At 37.4% G+C, this 18193-nt stretch overlaps 1 protein-coding gene across 5 annotated transcripts in view; it reads right to left on the minus strand.

Annotated features, from left to right (window-relative positions):
- The window catches only part of LOC128701314 (protein regulator of cytokinesis 1), a 59881-nt gene extending 42437 nt beyond the window's left edge, over positions 1 to 17444 (minus strand). For all 5 annotated transcript variants that reach the window (XR_008408890.2, XM_053794976.2, XM_053794975.2 and 2 more), the window contains exons 1-4: positions 17287 to 17444; positions 13673 to 13799; positions 6657 to 6755; positions 3917 to 4060 (exon numbers count right to left, since the gene is read on the minus strand). Coding sequence is in view for 4 of the 5 variants with exons in the window: in XM_053794976.2 (XP_053650951.1) it covers positions 3917 to 4060; positions 6657 to 6755; positions 13673 to 13799; positions 17287 to 17300 (384 nt within the window). In the remaining variant the exon portion in view is untranslated. The remainder of the gene's footprint in view (positions 1 to 3916; positions 4061 to 6656; positions 6756 to 13672; positions 13800 to 17286) is intronic.
- Between the last annotated feature and the right edge of the window lie 749 nt (positions 17445 to 18193).

The following is an 18193-nucleotide window of genomic DNA, read 5'->3' on the forward strand; positions in this document are numbered from 1 at the left end:
TTTTACCCTCATCCAAATACTGTTCACCTATAAACTTCACTGTAAACACCTGGTCTACACACCCCCTACCCTTCCTAGAGCCTCCTTGTTCATCTGCAATCCTGTTCTCCGTCTTACTCTTAATTATTTCAATAATAACTACCATACACCTTAGTAGGTATACTCAACAGGCTTATTTTCCTATAATTTTTACACACTCTTTTGTCCTCTTTGCCTTTATACAAAGCAACTATACATGCTCTCTGCCAGTCCCTAGGTACCTTCCCCTCTTTCATACATTTATTAAATAAAAGAACCAACCATTCCAAAACTATATCCCCACCTGCTTTTAACATTTCTGTCTTTATCCCATCAATCCCACCTGCTTTACCCCCCTTCATTCTACCCACAGCCTCATGCACCTTCCCTACACTCACATTTGGCTCTTCCTCACTCCTACATGATCTTATACCTCCCTGCCCAAAGTACAACATCACAGCTTCCCTATCTTCATCAACATTTAAGTTCCTCAAAATATTCCCTCCATCTTCCCAATACTTCCAACACTCCATCTAATAACTCTCCTCATCTGTTTTTAACTGTCAAATCCATTTGTTCCCTAGGTTTTCTCAACTTATTTATCTCACTCCAAAACTTTTTCTTATTCTCAACAAAATTTGTTTATAGCACCTCATCTACTCTTTCATTTGCTCTCCTCTTACATTCCATCGCCACTCTCTTAACCTTTCTTTTTCTCTTCATATACCCTTCCCTCCTTATATCACTTCCATTTTGTAAAAACCTTTCACATGCTAACTTTTTTCTTATTTCGCTTTTATGCCATCATTCTACCACTCGCTCTTCTTCCCTCCTGCACCCACTTTCCTGTAACCACACACTTCTGCTGAACACTAAAACTACATTCTTAAATCTAGCCATACCTCTTCAGCCTCATTGTCTATACTCTCACTAGCCCATCTTTCTTCCAATAACTGTTTATATCTTACCCTTAGCTTCAGTGGGATACGGCTGGTTTGTTGAAAGAAGATCTTGCCCTGCCTCCTCCTTTAGTTTATAAACCTTCACTTCTCTTACTTGTTGATGCCATTCTCCTTGTATTCCCCTCTACCTTTTACTCTCATTGTAGCTACAACTTAAAAATGATTTGATATTTGTGGCCCCTCTATAAACATGCACATTCTGAAATCTACCCATCAGTCTTATTTATCAATACATAGTCCAACAAACTATGATCATTACGCTCTATGTCATATTTCGTATACATACTTATTAATCCTTTTTTTTTTCTTAAAATATGTATTGCCTATTACCAAACCTCTTTCTATACAAAGTTCAATCATTATTTACCCCTAGCACCCCTAAACTTACCTACCATGCCCTCTATAACCATTTTTCCCACTTTAGCATTCAGGTCTCCTACCACAATTACTCTCACACTTGGTACAAAATCTATTATGGGAATGGTCTATATAAAATTGAGCAGAGAGCATTCCTATACATGTCACTTGCTATATGAACTTTCACCTAGTAACAGTTGCCCAAATGCAGTTATAGAACTGCATTGGCCATCCTGCTGTATACATGGAAATGACAAACTGCAATATAAATGCACAAGGTCATACAAAATGAGACAGCAATTTAACCCTTTGACTGTCGCGGCCGTATATATACGTCTTATGAGGTACCGTGTTTGACGTATATATACTCATAAATTCTAGCGGCTTCAAATCAAACAGGAGAAAGCTAGTAGGCCCACATGTGAGAGAATGGGTCTGTGTGGTCAGTGTGCACCATATAAAAAAAATCCTGGAGCACGCAGTGCATAATGAGAAAAAAAAACTCCGACCGTTTTTTTTTAATTAAAATGCCAACTTTGTGGTCTATTTTCGTATAGTATTTATGGTTGTATTCTCGTTTTCTTGGTCTCATTTGATAAAATGGAAAATATATTATAGAAATAGAGGTGATTTTTATTGATTTTACTATAAAAAGAACCTGGAAATGGAGCACAAAGTACGGGAAATGTTTGATTTTTGCCGATGTTCAAAAGAAAACAAATGATGTCATTGTCCAATAAATGTCCAAATAGCCATTCTAATATGCAGTCATGAATGGGTTGATGTAATTTTTACAATTATTACAGTATTGCAGTAGTCTGCATAACAGTAGATCTTCTATTTTTTCTTTGAATAAAATTTCAAAATAAAAAGCAAGAGTAATATCACAGGGGCCTGGAGACATGACTGATGAACAAAGAAAATGTTATTTTAGAGCCAGGAATGTCTGCATTGTTCATTCTGGTCCTTATTTTGAAATTGTCATAATTTTTAATTTTCATGAAATTGGCCAAATTGCAAAGTTCTGACCATGTTATTGGGTAGTTGAAATCGGTAAATGGGCAGTTTCTTGTACTCAATCGATAGAAAAGAAAATAGCTATGAGTTTGGTTGACTGGAATAATGGAATTAGCCGAAAATAGGACTCAAAGTGGGTGAAATCGCCGATTTGTAAATATCGCTGAGGTCGCTAACTTCGCGAGAGCGTAATTCCGTCAGTTTTCCATCAAATTTCGTCTTTTTTTTTTTTTTGGTGTCTTTACAATTGGGAAAAGATTATCATTTCATAAGAATATTTTTTTTTTTTTTTTAACCCTTTGACTGTTTCAGGCCCCTTTCTGAAACTGTCATTCTATGTCGCTCAATTTTTGAAAAAAAAAAATTATTTTTTCTTATGAAATGATAGGGAATCTTTTCCCGATGGTAATGACACCAAAAGTTCGAAATTTGGTCGAAAACTCATGGAATTATGCTCCTGCGAAGTTAGCGGTCTCGGCGACATATGCGTATCGGCGATTTCGCCGAATTTGAGCCCTATTTTCAGCCAATTCCATTGTTCCAGTTGACCAAACTCATAGCTATTTCTTTAGAACTCCATTTTATCTATCAGCTGAGTACAAGAAACCTCCCATTTACTAATTTCGACTACCCAATATGGTGGTCAGAAATTGGCAATTTAGCCAATTTCACGCAAACTAAAAGAGATGCCAATTTCAAAATAGGGTCCAGAATAAACAAGGTAGACATTCGTGGCACTAAAATAACATATGCTCTGTTCATCAGTCACATCTCTAGGCCCCTCTTATATTATTATTGCTTTCTATTTTTATTTTTTATTCATACAAAAACATACAAAATTTACTATTATGCAGACTACTGCATTATTGTAAAAATGGTATAAATAATATCAGTGCACTAGTGAAAGAATATTAGACTTCCCAGTTGACGTGTATTGGACATGTGGTGTGATTTATTTACTCCTGAACATTGGTAAAAATCGAACATTTCCGCTACTTTGAGCTCAGTTTCAAGGTCGTTTTCATCGTCAAAGTAATGAAAATCATCTCTATTTCTGTAACATGTTTTCCATTTTATAACCTAAGACCATGAAAACGCGAATACAACGATAAATACTATACGAAAATACACCTCAAAGTCAGCGTTTTATTCCAAAAAAACGATTCAGTTTTTTTTTCTCATTACGCAATGTGTCCTGCAGGATTTTTTTTATGTGGTGCACACTGACCACACAGACCCATTCTCTCACATGTGGGCCTACCAGCTTTCTCCCGCTTGATTTGAAGCCACTAGAATTATTGAGTATATATACGTCAGAAACATTGGCTCGTAAGACGTATTTATACGTCGAAAACAGTCAAAGGGTTCAATTTAGCGACACCAGGAGACACCTCAGGATTGGGGGTTGCGACAGTCAAGGGGTTAAAAATAAAGAAAAAACATGAAAATAAGAAAAAGGCGTTCATAGTTGTGAAATGATAAATGCATTAAAGCAACAATGCTGTCATCCTCTGGGGCAGCAGAGATTGGCATCTTGGTTACATATACAGTATAGAACTAACCTCATCCTTTTCTTGTAAGTGTTTGAGGGTTTCTTGTCTCTCATCTTTCAACTGTTGCAGTTTTTCCATTCTTTCCTGCATCATAGCATCCAATTCCAGCAAGGTAAGGCCATCCACAGACTCTTCAGATTCAACACACAGTTCCTGAACATGAGGAAATGCTTCTATTAATTAGAATCCAACAAATTCATATTTTGAGAAGATTAGTTTTCTTATGACTACAGCATGTTTACAATTACAGTTTTTGAGGTTAAACTATAGTTTTCTATAAGTCACACATAACAGATACAACTTCCAATATCCATTATTTTGCCGAGAGAACTATTTAGAGTAAAATTTGTTTTATCTTCTTGTCAATAAACAATAATAAATTCTCAGTTAAATGCAGTGAACAAGTGTATCCAATACTTGCAAGTTGAAAATATAGATATTTCTTTATCAAACAGGTAAGCTACACAAAAAAAAAAAAAAAATTTGTCTTGAAGGATGAGTAAATTATAAGCTTTGTCAGCCAGTCTTTACTTAACTTTCGAGAATACTAAAATCTACAATTTGAAATTTATGTTACAAGCAAAAATGTAGTTTCTTTTCCTCCCTTAATTCTGATTGTGAATTATAATTTATCTATACATTATACTGTACTTCCTTATATTAATTTTTTTTTTTTTTCAACAAGTCGGTCGTCTCCCACCGAGGCAGGGTGACCCAAAACAGAAAGAAAATCCCCAAAAAGAAAATACTTTCATCATCATTCAACACTTTCACCACACACACATTATCACTGCTTTTGCAGAGGTGCTCAGAATACAACAGTTTAGAAGCATATACGTATAAAGATACACAACATATCCCTCCAAACTGCCAATATCCCAAACCCCTCCTTTAAAGTGCAGGCATTGTATTTCCCATTTCCAGGACTCAAGTCCGACTATATGAAAATAATCGGTTTCCCTGATTTTTTTTTTTTTTCAACAAGTCGGTCGTCTCCCACCGAGGCAGGGTGACCCAAAAAAGAAAGAAAATCCCCGAAAAGAAAATACTTTCATCATCATTCAACACTTTCACCACACTCACACATTATCACTGCTTTTGCAGAGGTGCTCAGGATACAACAGTTTAGAAGCATATACGTATAAAGATACACAACTTCCCTCCAAACTGCCAATATCCCAACCCCCTCCTTTAAAGTGCAGGCATTGTACTTCCCATTTCCAGGACTCAAGTCCGACTATAAGAAAATAACCGGTTTCCCTGAATCCCTTCACTAAATATTACCCTGCTCACACTCCAACAGATCGTCAGGTCCCAAGTATCATTCGTCTCCATTCACTCCTATCTAACACGCTCATGCACGCTTGCTGGAAGTCCAAGCCCCTCGCCCACAAAACCTCCTTTACCCCCTCTTTCCAACCCTTTCGAGGACGACACCTACCCCTCTTTCCTTCCCCTATAGATTTATATGCTTTCCATGTCATTCTACTTTGATCCATTCTCTCTAAATGACCAAACCACCTCAACAACCCCTCTTCTGCCCTCTGACTAATGCTTTTATTAACTCCACACCTTTTCCTAATTTCCACTCTCCGAATTTTCTGCATAATATTTACACCACACATTGCCCTTAGACAGGACATCTCCACTGCCTCCAACCGTCTCCTTGCTGCTGCATTTACCACCCAAGCTTCACATCCATATAAGAGTGTTGGTACTACTATACTTTCATACATTCCCTTCTTTGCCTCCATAGATAACGTTTTTTGACTCCACATATACCTCAACGCACCACTCACCTTTTTTCCCTCATCAATTCTATGATTAACCTCATCCTTCATAAATCCATCCGCCAACACGTCAACTCCCAAGTATCTGAAAACATTCACTTCTTCCATACTCCTCCTCCCCAATTTGATATCCAATTTTTCTTTATCTAAATCATTTGATACCCTCATCACCTTACTCTTTTCTATGTTCACTTTCAACTTTCTACCTTTACACACATTCTCAAACTCATCCACTAACCTTTGCAATTTTTCTTTAGAATCTCCCATAAGCACAGTATCATCAGCAAAAAGTAACTGTCAATTCCCATTTTGAATTTGATTCCCCATAATTTAATCCCACCCCTCTCCTGAACACCCTAGCATTTACTTCTTTTACAACCCCATCTATAAATATATTAAACAACCATGGTGACATTACACATCCCTGTCTAAGACCTACTTTTACTGGGAAGTATTCTCCCTCTCTTCTACACACCCTAACCTGAGCCTCACTATCCTCATAAAAGCTCTTTACAGCATTTAGTAACTTACCACCTATTCCATATACTTGCAACAAATTCCACATTGCTCCCCTATCCACTCTATCATATGCCTTTTCTAAATCCATAAATGCAATAAAAACTTCCCTACCTTTATCTAAGTACTGTTCACATATATGCTTCAATGTAAACACTTGATCTACACATCCCCTACCCACTCTGAAACCTCCTTGCTCATCCGCAATCCTACATTCTGTCTTACCTCTAATTCTTTCAATTATAACCCTACCGTATACTTTTCCTGGTATACTCAGTAAACTTATTCCTCTATAATTTTTACAATCTCTTTTGTCCCCTTTCCCTTTATATAAAGGGACTATACATGCTCTCTGCCAATCCCTAATATTATTTTCAAATTACTGTACTCAGCTGTGGAACAATAGTATGCAAGCAGAAACTTAGATATGTGGATCCACTTACTTCACTGAGTTTCAAGATATGTCGAGTGTTTCGATCAATATTGTTGGTGATCCGAATTTTAAGTGCCATTTCATCGTCAATAATTTTATCACACAAATTCTGAAATAGAAAATAAAAATTAATAATAATTTAGGAATTTGCTCTTCTTGAGTGCCTTTTTTTCTAGAAGTTAACAAGCATTCACATACCAAGACATAAATAAAACAACAATGAAATAAAAATACTGAAGTCCATTTTCAAGAATGACACCATGATTATCAGGATCATAACCTCTAGAAAAGGGATGTGCACCTGAGACTTGAAAGCATGAGCTGATTCCTGGCTCTTAACAGTCAACTATTAAACAACTGACAACTATTAAACAAGAAAAGGCTCTTTCTGCAAATAATTTCTCCCTAACAGCATGAAGCATAATCAATCTAAAAGTGGTCGATGCACATGAAGAGGTTTAGAGGGTCATCAGAGCTGATATCACAGTTCAGATTTGAGTTACCGAGATAAAATTTACAGAGAAACTCAGAGAAGGATAAGGTTATTTGACTGGCAAGCAAGGGGCACAATAAACAGATACTGAACAATAACTAGCAAAAATCATATCACTATCATAAATTTACATTAATGGTGCTATATACAATATTGATAAGTTGATGAATAAGATGCATGTGCAACACCTGAGTTGTTAAGGGCCACCATAGCAAAAAATGTATTGAGATCTACCTCCCAATTTTGTCTTTGTTGCCAAAATGTTTTGCATGTACAGTGGGCCTTTCTTTCAATCTGAAGCAGAGACAGGAAGATGGACACTTACATACTATAGTCAGATGAACTGCAGCAGTTAAAGGCATCATCAAAGGTGGGCAGGACTAACCAGTGAAAGCAGATCATGCCTAAGACTTAGACCAGAAGTTAGCCATAGCAACTCAGCATTAGTAGAAAGAAGTTGCCAGCTTATTGAAAGCTTCTTTGTTCAGGAAATATTTTTTATATTTACTGTTGGTTGCTAATTGGCTGCCATATCAATAACCTTTAACTGTTCATTACTATCTGCCAGATGAACAGCCAATTTCTTCAGAGGAACCAGTTAGGTGGACTAGTTTTGGAAATAGAAAGAACAGTGCCTGCCCTCTGAAGATTAGATGGGGATATTCTAATATAGCTACCAAGACAATGATCAGTGAATGTTTCCTTTAACAGTTAACATTATATTGGTGAGAAAGGGTTTAAGTGGTAAAAAAATTAGTGTTATTGTTTTCAGGCAATTTTGGTTACCCAAAAGGCTGTCATAAAAAAATAGAGATGGGACACTATCAAAATTTTTACCAATGCTTATACCAATACATGGTCGTAGGCTGATACTGGTACCATCAAAATTTGCCAGTACCCACCAATACTGATATCTTCAAAATTAGTCGATATCCACTTATACATACAGTAGAATCCCCATAAACATGGATTACCTCGACCCAAAAGTATTAAGGAGGATAAAATTTTGAGGTTTCATTTTTTATCCTTTTTTTTGGGGGGGGGGGAGGCAGCAGCAGCAGGTGGCAGTGGCAGTGGAAGAATAAGATTGCATTTATTATAATTTAATGTTGGGAATGTCTTACTGTGTGTAATTTATCAATTAAATTTTTATCATAGGTATGTATGTACCTCCATGGGGAAGTGGAACAGAATTCTTCCTCCGTAAGCCATGCGTGTTGTAAGAGGCGACTAAAATGCCGGGAGCAAGGGGCTAGTAACCCCTTCTCCCATATAAATTACTAAATTTAAGAGAAACTTTCGTTTTTCTTTTTGGGCCACCATGCCTTGGTGGGATACGGCCGGTGTGTTGAAAGAATGATGTATGTACGTATGTAAATGAAAAATGACTTGTATATAGAATTTCGAGCATCCACAGTAGGTCTTGGAACGTATAACCTGCGGATATGGAGCTAATGTACTCATTTGTATGCTGATACCATTACATCAAAATTAGCTGACACCCACTGACACCTGCACATATACTTTGGTACACCCATAACCCCTTAGCTGTAACAAGTGGGCAGAAAAAATTCCTGGTGTAGCAAGATTTTGATTAAAAAAAAAAAAAAATATTTTTCTTACAATTCAACAGTGTATTTTTCTGAATCAAATAAGACTAAAATGAGTGGAATCTGATAAAGACTTATGATTTTGTAGTGTGCTAAAATTGGTGAAAAAATTATCACTTATTGGCAACAGTGGCATAAAAGCACCAGCAATTATTGATGCCAAGACATGATTTTTTTTTTTAATTGCTTTTAATGTTTAAAACTGTGGACCAGTTTCTTATGTTTTAGCACTTTAAACATGGGGAAATACTTGCTTGGATCACTCAAAATATACGGTATAAATATGGTTTAATTTTTTTTTTTTTTTTTTTTTTTTTTTTACTATTTAGTCTTCTTAGGCTATGTACAAGGAATACTTATAACATTACAATTGATTCTGAGTGATACATTACTTCTCAAAATATTGAAATAATTCATAGTGTTTGATGAAAATAAATGGTATAAAATACCGCCACAATGGAAACAAACACATATGCAGTTTAATGTGATCCTTTATTGACAACGTTTTGTCCACACAGTGGGCTTTTTCAAGTCACAAACAGATCTGTTTGTGACTTGAAAAAGCCCACTGTGTGGGCGAAACATTGTCAATAAAGGATCACATTAAACTGCATATGTGTTTATGTTCCATAGTGCTTGACTTTATTGGGTTATACATATATACTGTTGGAGTGGTTGGCATTTTTGTTTAATAAATGTATGAAAGAGGGAAAGGTACCTAGGGATTGGCAGAGAGCATGTATAGTCCCTTTATATAAAGGGAAGGGGGACAAGAGAGAATGTTAAAATTATAGAAGAATAAGTTTACTTGACGTGCTGTTGGAGTGTGAGCAAAGTAACATTTATGAAGGGGTTCAGGGAAACCGTCAGGCCGGACTTGAGTCCTGGAGATGGGAAGTACAGTGCCTGCACTCTGAAGGAGGGGTGTTAATGTTGCAGTTTAAAAACTGTAGTGTAAAGCACCCTTCTGGCAAGACAGTGATGGAGTGAATGATGGTGAAAATTTTTCTTTTTCGGGCCACCCTGCCTTGGTGGGAATAGGCCAGTGTGATAATAAAAAAAAAAAATAAGTTTACTGAGTATACCAGGAAAAGTGAACAGTAGGGTTATTATTGAAAGAATTAGAGGTAAGACAGAGAGTAGGATTGCAAATGAGCAAGGAGGCTTTAGAGTGGGTAGGGATGTGTAGATCAAGTGTTTACATTGAAGCATATATGTGAACAATATTTAGATAAAGGTAGGGAAGTTTTCATTGCATTTATGGGTTTAGAAAAGGCATATGATAGAGTGGGTAGGGGAGCAATGTGGCAGATGTTGCAAGTGTATGGAATAGATAGTAGGTTACTAAATGCTGTAAAGAGTTTTTGTGAGGATAGTGAGGCTCAAGTTAGGGTGTGTAGGAGAGAGGAAGATTACTTCCCGGTAAAAGAAGGTCTTAGACAGGGATGAGTAATGTCACCATGGTTAATATATTTATAGAAGGGGTTGTAAAAAAGATCAATGATAGGGTGTTGGGGAGACAGGTGGGATTAAATTATGGGGAATCAAATACAAAATGGGAGCTGACACAGTTACTTCTTGCTGATGATACTGTGCTTATGGGAGATTCTGAAAAGAAGTTGCAAAGGTTAGTGGACAAGTTTGGGAGGGTGTGTAAAGGTAGAAAGTTGAAAGTGAACATAGAAAAGAGTAAGGTGATGAGGGTATCAAATGATTTAGATAAAGAAAAACTGGATATCACATTGGAGAGAGGGAGTATGGAAGAAGTGAACGTTTTCAGATATCTAGGAGTTGACTTGTCAGTGGATGGGTTTATGAAAGATGAGGTTAACCACAGAATTGATGAAGGAAAAAAGGTGAGTGGTGCATTGAGGTATCCATGGAGACAAAAAACATTATCCATAGAGGCAAAGAAGGGAATGTACGAAAGTATAGTGGTACCAACACTCTTATATGGGTGTGAAGCTTGGGTTGCAAATGCTGAAGCAAGGCGGTGGCTGGAGGCAGTGGAGATATCCTGTCTAAGGACAAAGTGTGGTGTAAATATTATGTAGAGAATTCAGAGTGTGGAAATTAGGAGGTGTGGAGTTAATAAAAGTATTAGTCAGAGGGCTGAAGAGGGGTTGTTGAGGTGGTTTGGTCATTTAGAGAGAATGGAACAAAGTAGAACGACTTGAAGAGCATATAAATCTGTAGGGGAAGGAACGCGCAGTAGAGGTCGTCCTCAAAAAGGTTGGAGGTAGGGGGTAAAGGAGGTTTTGTGGGCGAGGGGCTTGGACTTCCAGCAAGCGTGCGTGAACATGTTAGATAGGAGTGAATGAAGATGAATGGCATTTGGGACCTGATGAGCTATTGGAGTGTGAGCAGGGTAATATTTAGTGAAGGGCTTTAGGGAAACCAGTTAGCCAGACTTGAGTCCTGAAAATCAGAAGTACAATTCCTGCACTTTAAAGGAGGGGTTTGGGATATTGACAGTTTGGAGGGACTTCTGAACTATTGTATATGAGCGCCTCTGCAAAAATAGTGATTATGTATGAGGTGAAGGTGTTGAATGATGAAAATATTTTCTTCTTGGGGATTTTTTTCTTTTTGGCACACTCAGCCTCAGTGGGAGACGACCAAAGTGTTACAAAAAAATATACATACTGTATAATTGTTTTTAATTCTATTTTTTTACTATTTTGGTCTTCTAAAGTTATATACGTACATGCAATGAATATTTATAATATTACAGTTATTTTAGTGTATAATATTCATCTTAACATGGAAATTTTTCTCACTGATTAACTTTTCTGGGTTAAATATACTTAAGTGTGATATGACTATATTCCTATGTTAGTATATAATAAAACTGCAATAAATCTGGACTGAATAAGTCATCTTTGAGCCACTTGCACACCGCGTGGTGGCCTGGCGGCAAAAGCTCTCACTTCACACAGCAAGAGTCCGAGTTCAATTCATGGCGAGGGTGGAAACATTGGGCGTGTTTCCTTACACCAGTTGTCATGTTAACTCGTCAGCAATAGTGGGTACCTGGGTGTTAGTCGACTGGTGTGGGTTGCATCCTGGGACAAAACTGACCAATTTGCCCGAAATGCTCTGCATAACAAGTGGCTTTCTATATACTAGTAGTATGTCACTGATGTCAGCTAGGCCTGTATACCTTATACATGTACTTGTAGAAATAATTATATATTATTATTGCTTGCTGATTGGGAAGCTGGTAGTTGAACAACAGCTCCTGGTTCCTTTGTTTACTTTTGCTAGTGAGGCATACTAGTAAAGTGGACATAGTCATCCCCTGAGTAGTTAACCATGATACACTGTGTGCACCCTGCTGGCCTTAGAGTTTATTCAAATATATGACTAGATGAAAGAAGACACAGAGTTGTGCAGAGGTTAAAAATATTGGGAGGGGGCAGTTTTGTGGGTACAAAAAATTGTACATACTCGTACAGTGCTCATCATAGCATTATGCCGCCTCTCCCCAACACACCAAAACACAAACACATACCATGAGAGATTTAATATATCTGCACACTCACAAGGTTTTAATACTTGGTGCTGCGTCCTTTAAGCTTCATCATGTCCCTCAGTCACGTAGGAAGACTCCCACAGAAATTCTTGAGGGTTTGGGAAGGTATAGCATTCGATGCCTCATGAAGAGCAGCATCCAGCCGCAGGATGGAACCGACATCCTTGCCCATTAAATTTTGTTTCACTACTGACCAGAGGTTCTCGATAGGGGTCAGGTCTGGAGAATTGCCTGGCCAGTCATTAAAGAACCTCACTTCACAGTCCTTAAGCCACTGAACTTATAGTTTTGGCGGCATGACACTGTGCACTATCCTTCATAAAAACCGTAGCCCCACACTTGTCAACCGCCTCTAGTAAATTGTCATACAACTCCAGGTAATTATACTGGTTTTTGGGAAGCACAATGAGTTTACCAACACTGAGCACTGAAACACCCAAAACCATGAGCGAGTCTGGGTGTTTGGTGGTCCCACAGGTGTAGCGTGGGTCTAGCGGGTCACTATCTCTGGTCCAGTACATGTGTTCACTACGGTTACAGGTGACGGAGAAGGCTGCTTCATCACTCAAAAGTAGTTCAGACCACTGTTGAGGATCCCACTGAAGATATTTATTTGCATAATCCAGCCTACGTTTCTTCTGTGGCTTGGAGAGGATCGGTTTCTTAACCTGGTGGTGACCACTGTAGCCCAGTTGACACATGTCTGCTAACAGTTCTTACAGACACCTCTGAGAGAAGATGTGGGTTCTTTTCTTTCAATTCTCTAGCAGTTATCTTATGTGTACTCTCTAACTGCTTCTTTAACACAGTTAAGGTATGAACAGATGTCTTCTTCGAGGAGCCAGGCTGAGGTTTGGCAGACAGTATCTCAACACCGCCACCAGCCTTGAAATGCTACACCCAGTTCCTCATTGAATGCTCACACACACCAACATTCTCCACTATTTCTTTCATCTGGTGCCTAGCTTTGTAAAGCCCTATGATTTGAGCTATAGTTTCAGGTGTTAAAGACTTCCTTTTACCCATAATCAAACATGTATAGCCCTAAAACCATAGGGAACACCAGACAAAATATGGGGTGGATGAGAGAAAAAAGTGCAACACTTCCTCGCATCACAGAAGCCACGTGAGCACTGAGGAGTCACTGTGGAGTGTAGTGGCAGGCCGTGACATCATGCTAATGGCTGCTACCCGGCATACTGCACTGATGAAGAGACCCCCTCCCCTGTATGGTAGGCCTTTGATTTTTGTCATGGCGCTCACCTGGCATAATGCCATGATGAGCACTGTATGTATGTTGGACACAGTGTAGGCATCTGCATTCTAGTATGTTGAACACAGTTAAAGGGTTAAAAAAAAAAGCAATGAGAATCAATTCACAACCTTACCGCAATGTGGCCATAAAAGTGCCTTCTTCTATCTTCACGCTGATCCTCTGTGAGTCCAATATCATCCCAGATAGCTTCAAGTCGAGCTAGTGTTCCATCTAGCTCCTCTTTTGTCGTTGATCTGAGGCTACAAATTAAGAGTAATAAATAAAATCTTATTAAGGTAGACTATACACACATACATACACATGCCTTGTGTATTGCCAAGTACAGCCTCTCCTCACTTAGCGACATACTCATATACTGATGCCTCGGACTTAAGATGGGCTCTCTGACCTGCATTTATACCTAAATAATGTATATTAGAGCTGATTTCCTCTATTCTGTTTATTCCAATATACAGTACACTAATGTATAAACATTTAAAAATATACCAGAAATATTATAGATGGTGCAAAGGTGACATTAAATCAATATCAAAGATGGTTAACACAAACCCACTACCATTATAGTATGCTCCTCACTTAGCAACGAATTCGTTTAACCCTTAAACTGTCCAAGCAGATCTACGTTCACATGCATAGTGCTCCAAAAGTAGATCTACGTTTTTTTTTACATATTTTCAAATATAACAAAAAAAGTAGATCAATGTTTTTTTTACATGTTTTCAAATGTAAAAAATAAAAAGATCCACTTTTTTACATACTTTCAAATGTTGAAAAAACGTATATATACGTTTGGACCGTTTACGGGTTAACAATGTGGTCTAAGAAACGGAACTCCGTCATTAAGTGAGGAGAGGCTGTATAGCTACATGTAATTATTGACATTTGTCATGGGGGGAGAGGGAATTTTTTTTAGTTGCGGGTATCGTCAAAATCATCAGGTTGAGCTAATAAGAGTGCAAAATAAATGTGAGGAACTCTTATCTGTAAATATATACAACCTACCATTTAATACAAGTACACCTACCATCCGACTTACAACCGAGTTTGGTTCCGAGAAACCGGTCATAAGTCGAAATGGTCGTTAAGTCGAACTTTACTACTGAATATCAACAAAACATTTTTGTAATGACTTTATTTTATTGTTTTATTTTGGTATTTCATGTTTTACTTTACTTTTTATGTTGTTAGTACTGTATTTTATAGTGTAAGGTTTAGGATAAACACTGTGTACAACACAAATAGTTGTTTATTTCCCAGAAATTTGGCATAAAAAACATGGTTGTAAGTCGAGTGGTCGTAAGTCGAGCAGGTCGTAAGTCAGATGGTAGGTGTACTTGAGAAAGAGAAGATTTTGATAGGATAAATAAGGGACCACATAATATCCTTAGTGAACATGGACAAAAAGTTACAGTGCTAAGATAAAAAGTTGCTGTACATAGATATTTTAACTATAAAAAAATAAATTAGGCAGCCTATGAGGGTGGGACTGCAAATAAATGGCCAACAGATTTCCTCAATATAATGGCAGTTTTTCTTATGCATCAGTGTAGAAATGAAGCAAACAACACACCGTCAATACTAAATTTTGTGTTTACTCGAACACTGGAAGAAATTTAAAACGTGACCTTGAAATTTAAACCATGACCTGGAACATAATTTTCCACTGGGAAAGTAATGTTCTATAGAAAATAACACATGCAGTGGAATATGACTTTTGGAGATGAAAAAGAATTTCATAAACAAGAATGATTAGATTATACATAAAGGGAATTAGAATGCTTTAAAACAGTATTTCAGAGAAATTAAATGCAACAGCATACATGGGACAGATATAATCTCTACAGATCTGTAGTATGTATATATTAAAATACAGTAAAATTAACCCTTCACTGCCTGACTCGTAGACCTGCATTACTGACGCCAGGGTTCTTCCCATAGATCTACACATTGAGCTCAATTCACTTAGATACAGTGAAAGCAGTAACTTTTGACCAGGATACAAAAATGGATCTGTGTGGCGAGTGTGAAGAGTATAAAAAAAATCCTGCCCCACATGGGGCATGATAGGAAAAGAAAAACTCTGACCTTGTGTTTTGTTTAAAACAATGACTTTGAAGTGTTTTCTGGGATGGTTTTTATGGTTTTATTGACTTTTTTTTTTTAGTATTATTTGATTGATTGTAGACATATTACTGAAACAGAGATGATACTGGTTGTTCCATAACTGGAAGAAACTTAAAATTTGCCTAAAATTTAAGTATTATTACTGTAATCATAACCAGTGCGAAACTTTCAAAAAATTAGGAGAAACATTCGATTTTTAGTGATTTTCTTGAGGACTGGTAAAACCTCCTACACTTCCCATTCTGATATTGAAAATATCAGATAGAGATTTAGGGGTTATCATCATCAAAAAATTGTCACCAGAAGGTCATATATGAAATTGTATGATACTCATATCCTACAGTGGCAAGCTATAAAACAGATTTAAAATACAGTATATGGATACATTTTAAGCTAAAATTATAATATGAGGCAGTTGTGTAGTGCCCACAGGTAAGTTTAAAAATGTTCTAAAAAGAGCTACAAAATGGCTGCCATTATGTAACTCTTCCTTAAAGTTCTTGTTGCTGAACAATACGAACTATAATGAAAGGCTGAAAACATTAAAGATGCCACTGCTGGCCGACAGGAGGAAAAGAGGGGACATGATAATGACATTTAAGGTTTTGAAAGGACTTGAAAGGAATAAAAAAATAACTTAGTACCTACTACAGGGGCAATGTGTGGTGTGAATATTATGCAGAGAATTTGGAGTGTAGAGATTCGAGGGTGTGGGATTACCGAAAGTATTATACAGAGGGCTTAGGAGGGTTAAAGTGGTTTAGACACTTAAGAGGATGGAGCAACCTAAGATGACTAGAGGGGGGTATATAAATCAGGGGAAAGGTGAAGGAGAGGAAGGTCCTTCTAGGAAAGGTTGGAGGAAGGGGTAAAGGTTTGGAGTATCAGGGGTTGGACATCCAACAGAACTGCGTGAAATATGGGAGTGTTTTTTTGACTGTGTTGTTGATGTGTGAGCAAGGTAATATTTATAAAGGCATTCAGGGATACAGGTTAGTCAGATTTGAGTCCTTGAGGTAGGAAGTATAATGTTTGCATTCTGAAGGAAGGATGGGGATGCTGCAGTTGGAGGGTCATCTGAATTGTGATATCAGCACACTTCTAGCAAGACAGTGATTGCTTGAGTGATGATGAATGCAGTTCCTATTTTTCGTGTCACTCTACCTTAGTGGGAGATGACTATTAAGAAAAAATATTAATGTAAATATAAATTACACATACATGCATAATATATATTACACAGATATGTATATACAAACAGTATACACGTATACATGCAACACAAAATACTCTGGCAACAGGTAATTTAGCTTTTCTAAATACATATATGATAATCAGGGAAAAGTTCAAAACTCGTAGGGATCATACAAGGCATGAGGAATGCAAAGCAATCAGGTTATATCCAAGGAACGAATAGGTTCACTCCCTTGGATCAAGAACCCCTCACCAGCATCAAGGAACCTTCCTTGAATAGGCTAGTTGAAGGTGGCTGCCTTGCCCGCCTTCACACACTATACTTCACTTAATACCCGCTGCATTACCTCCAGGTGACTTAGGGATGAGTGGATATCATCCATGGTCCAGCTAGTATAGTATACTCACCTGGTGTCAGCCATGAGGAACCAACATAAAGGTTTAACACATAAAGTATCACCACGCTGCTGTTACTTCAATGTTTGAACTGCTGCTGGTGTTTACATGGCCGCCGCTCCTTGCCACACACCGCTACACTCATCTACTTTCAACCTTATTGCTAATTTTATCTACCCTCTGATACTTCTCTTTTATATAATTTTTCTATCTGGGATATAAATTTTAAATTCTGTTACATAAAGCGTTAGAAAATTTAGAGAAATCACGATGATTTAGAATAATGTTAAATTATTATCTGGTAACTAGAGGAGTCTAACTAGGGGCAACAAACTTAATAAATAATTAGATCTCGAATTCATAAATAAAAACAAAACTATTTAGTAGTAAATGATGCAAAAATATTTTTTTCTCCATATTCACTGAAATGGACTTAGTATATAGTAATGAATCATTGGAGAGGGAAGGTTGCAATACCTGAATATTCTTGTTTGAACTTGATTCGGGATGGCTATGGTAAGTAAGTAGATTTATTCAGGTATACACAAATACAGTTACATAGAATTATCATACATAGCAGCATATGTGTAGAGAACCTAGGATAACCCAAAAAAGTCAGACAGAGTGACTTATTTCCATTGGGAAATGGTGTGCATAGGCCCCTCAAGGAAGGTTCCTTGATGTTGGTGAGGGGCTCTTGATTTAGGGAATTGGATCTGTGCTCCAGTTCCCCGAATTAAGCCTGAATGCCTTCCACATCCCCCCCCCCCAGGCGCTGTATAATCCTCCGGGTTTAGCGCTTCCCCCTTGATTATAATAATAATAATATGGTGTGCATAATAATAATACAATGTCTTTATTTCTACAAATACATGTACATGGTATACAGACCATAACTGACATCAATGACATACTACCT

Source organism: Cherax quadricarinatus, chromosome 72 (assembly GCF_038502225.1).
Source record: "Cherax quadricarinatus isolate ZL_2023a chromosome 72, ASM3850222v1, whole genome shotgun sequence".
NCBI lineage: Eukaryota > Metazoa > Arthropoda > Malacostraca > Decapoda > Parastacidae > Cherax > Cherax quadricarinatus.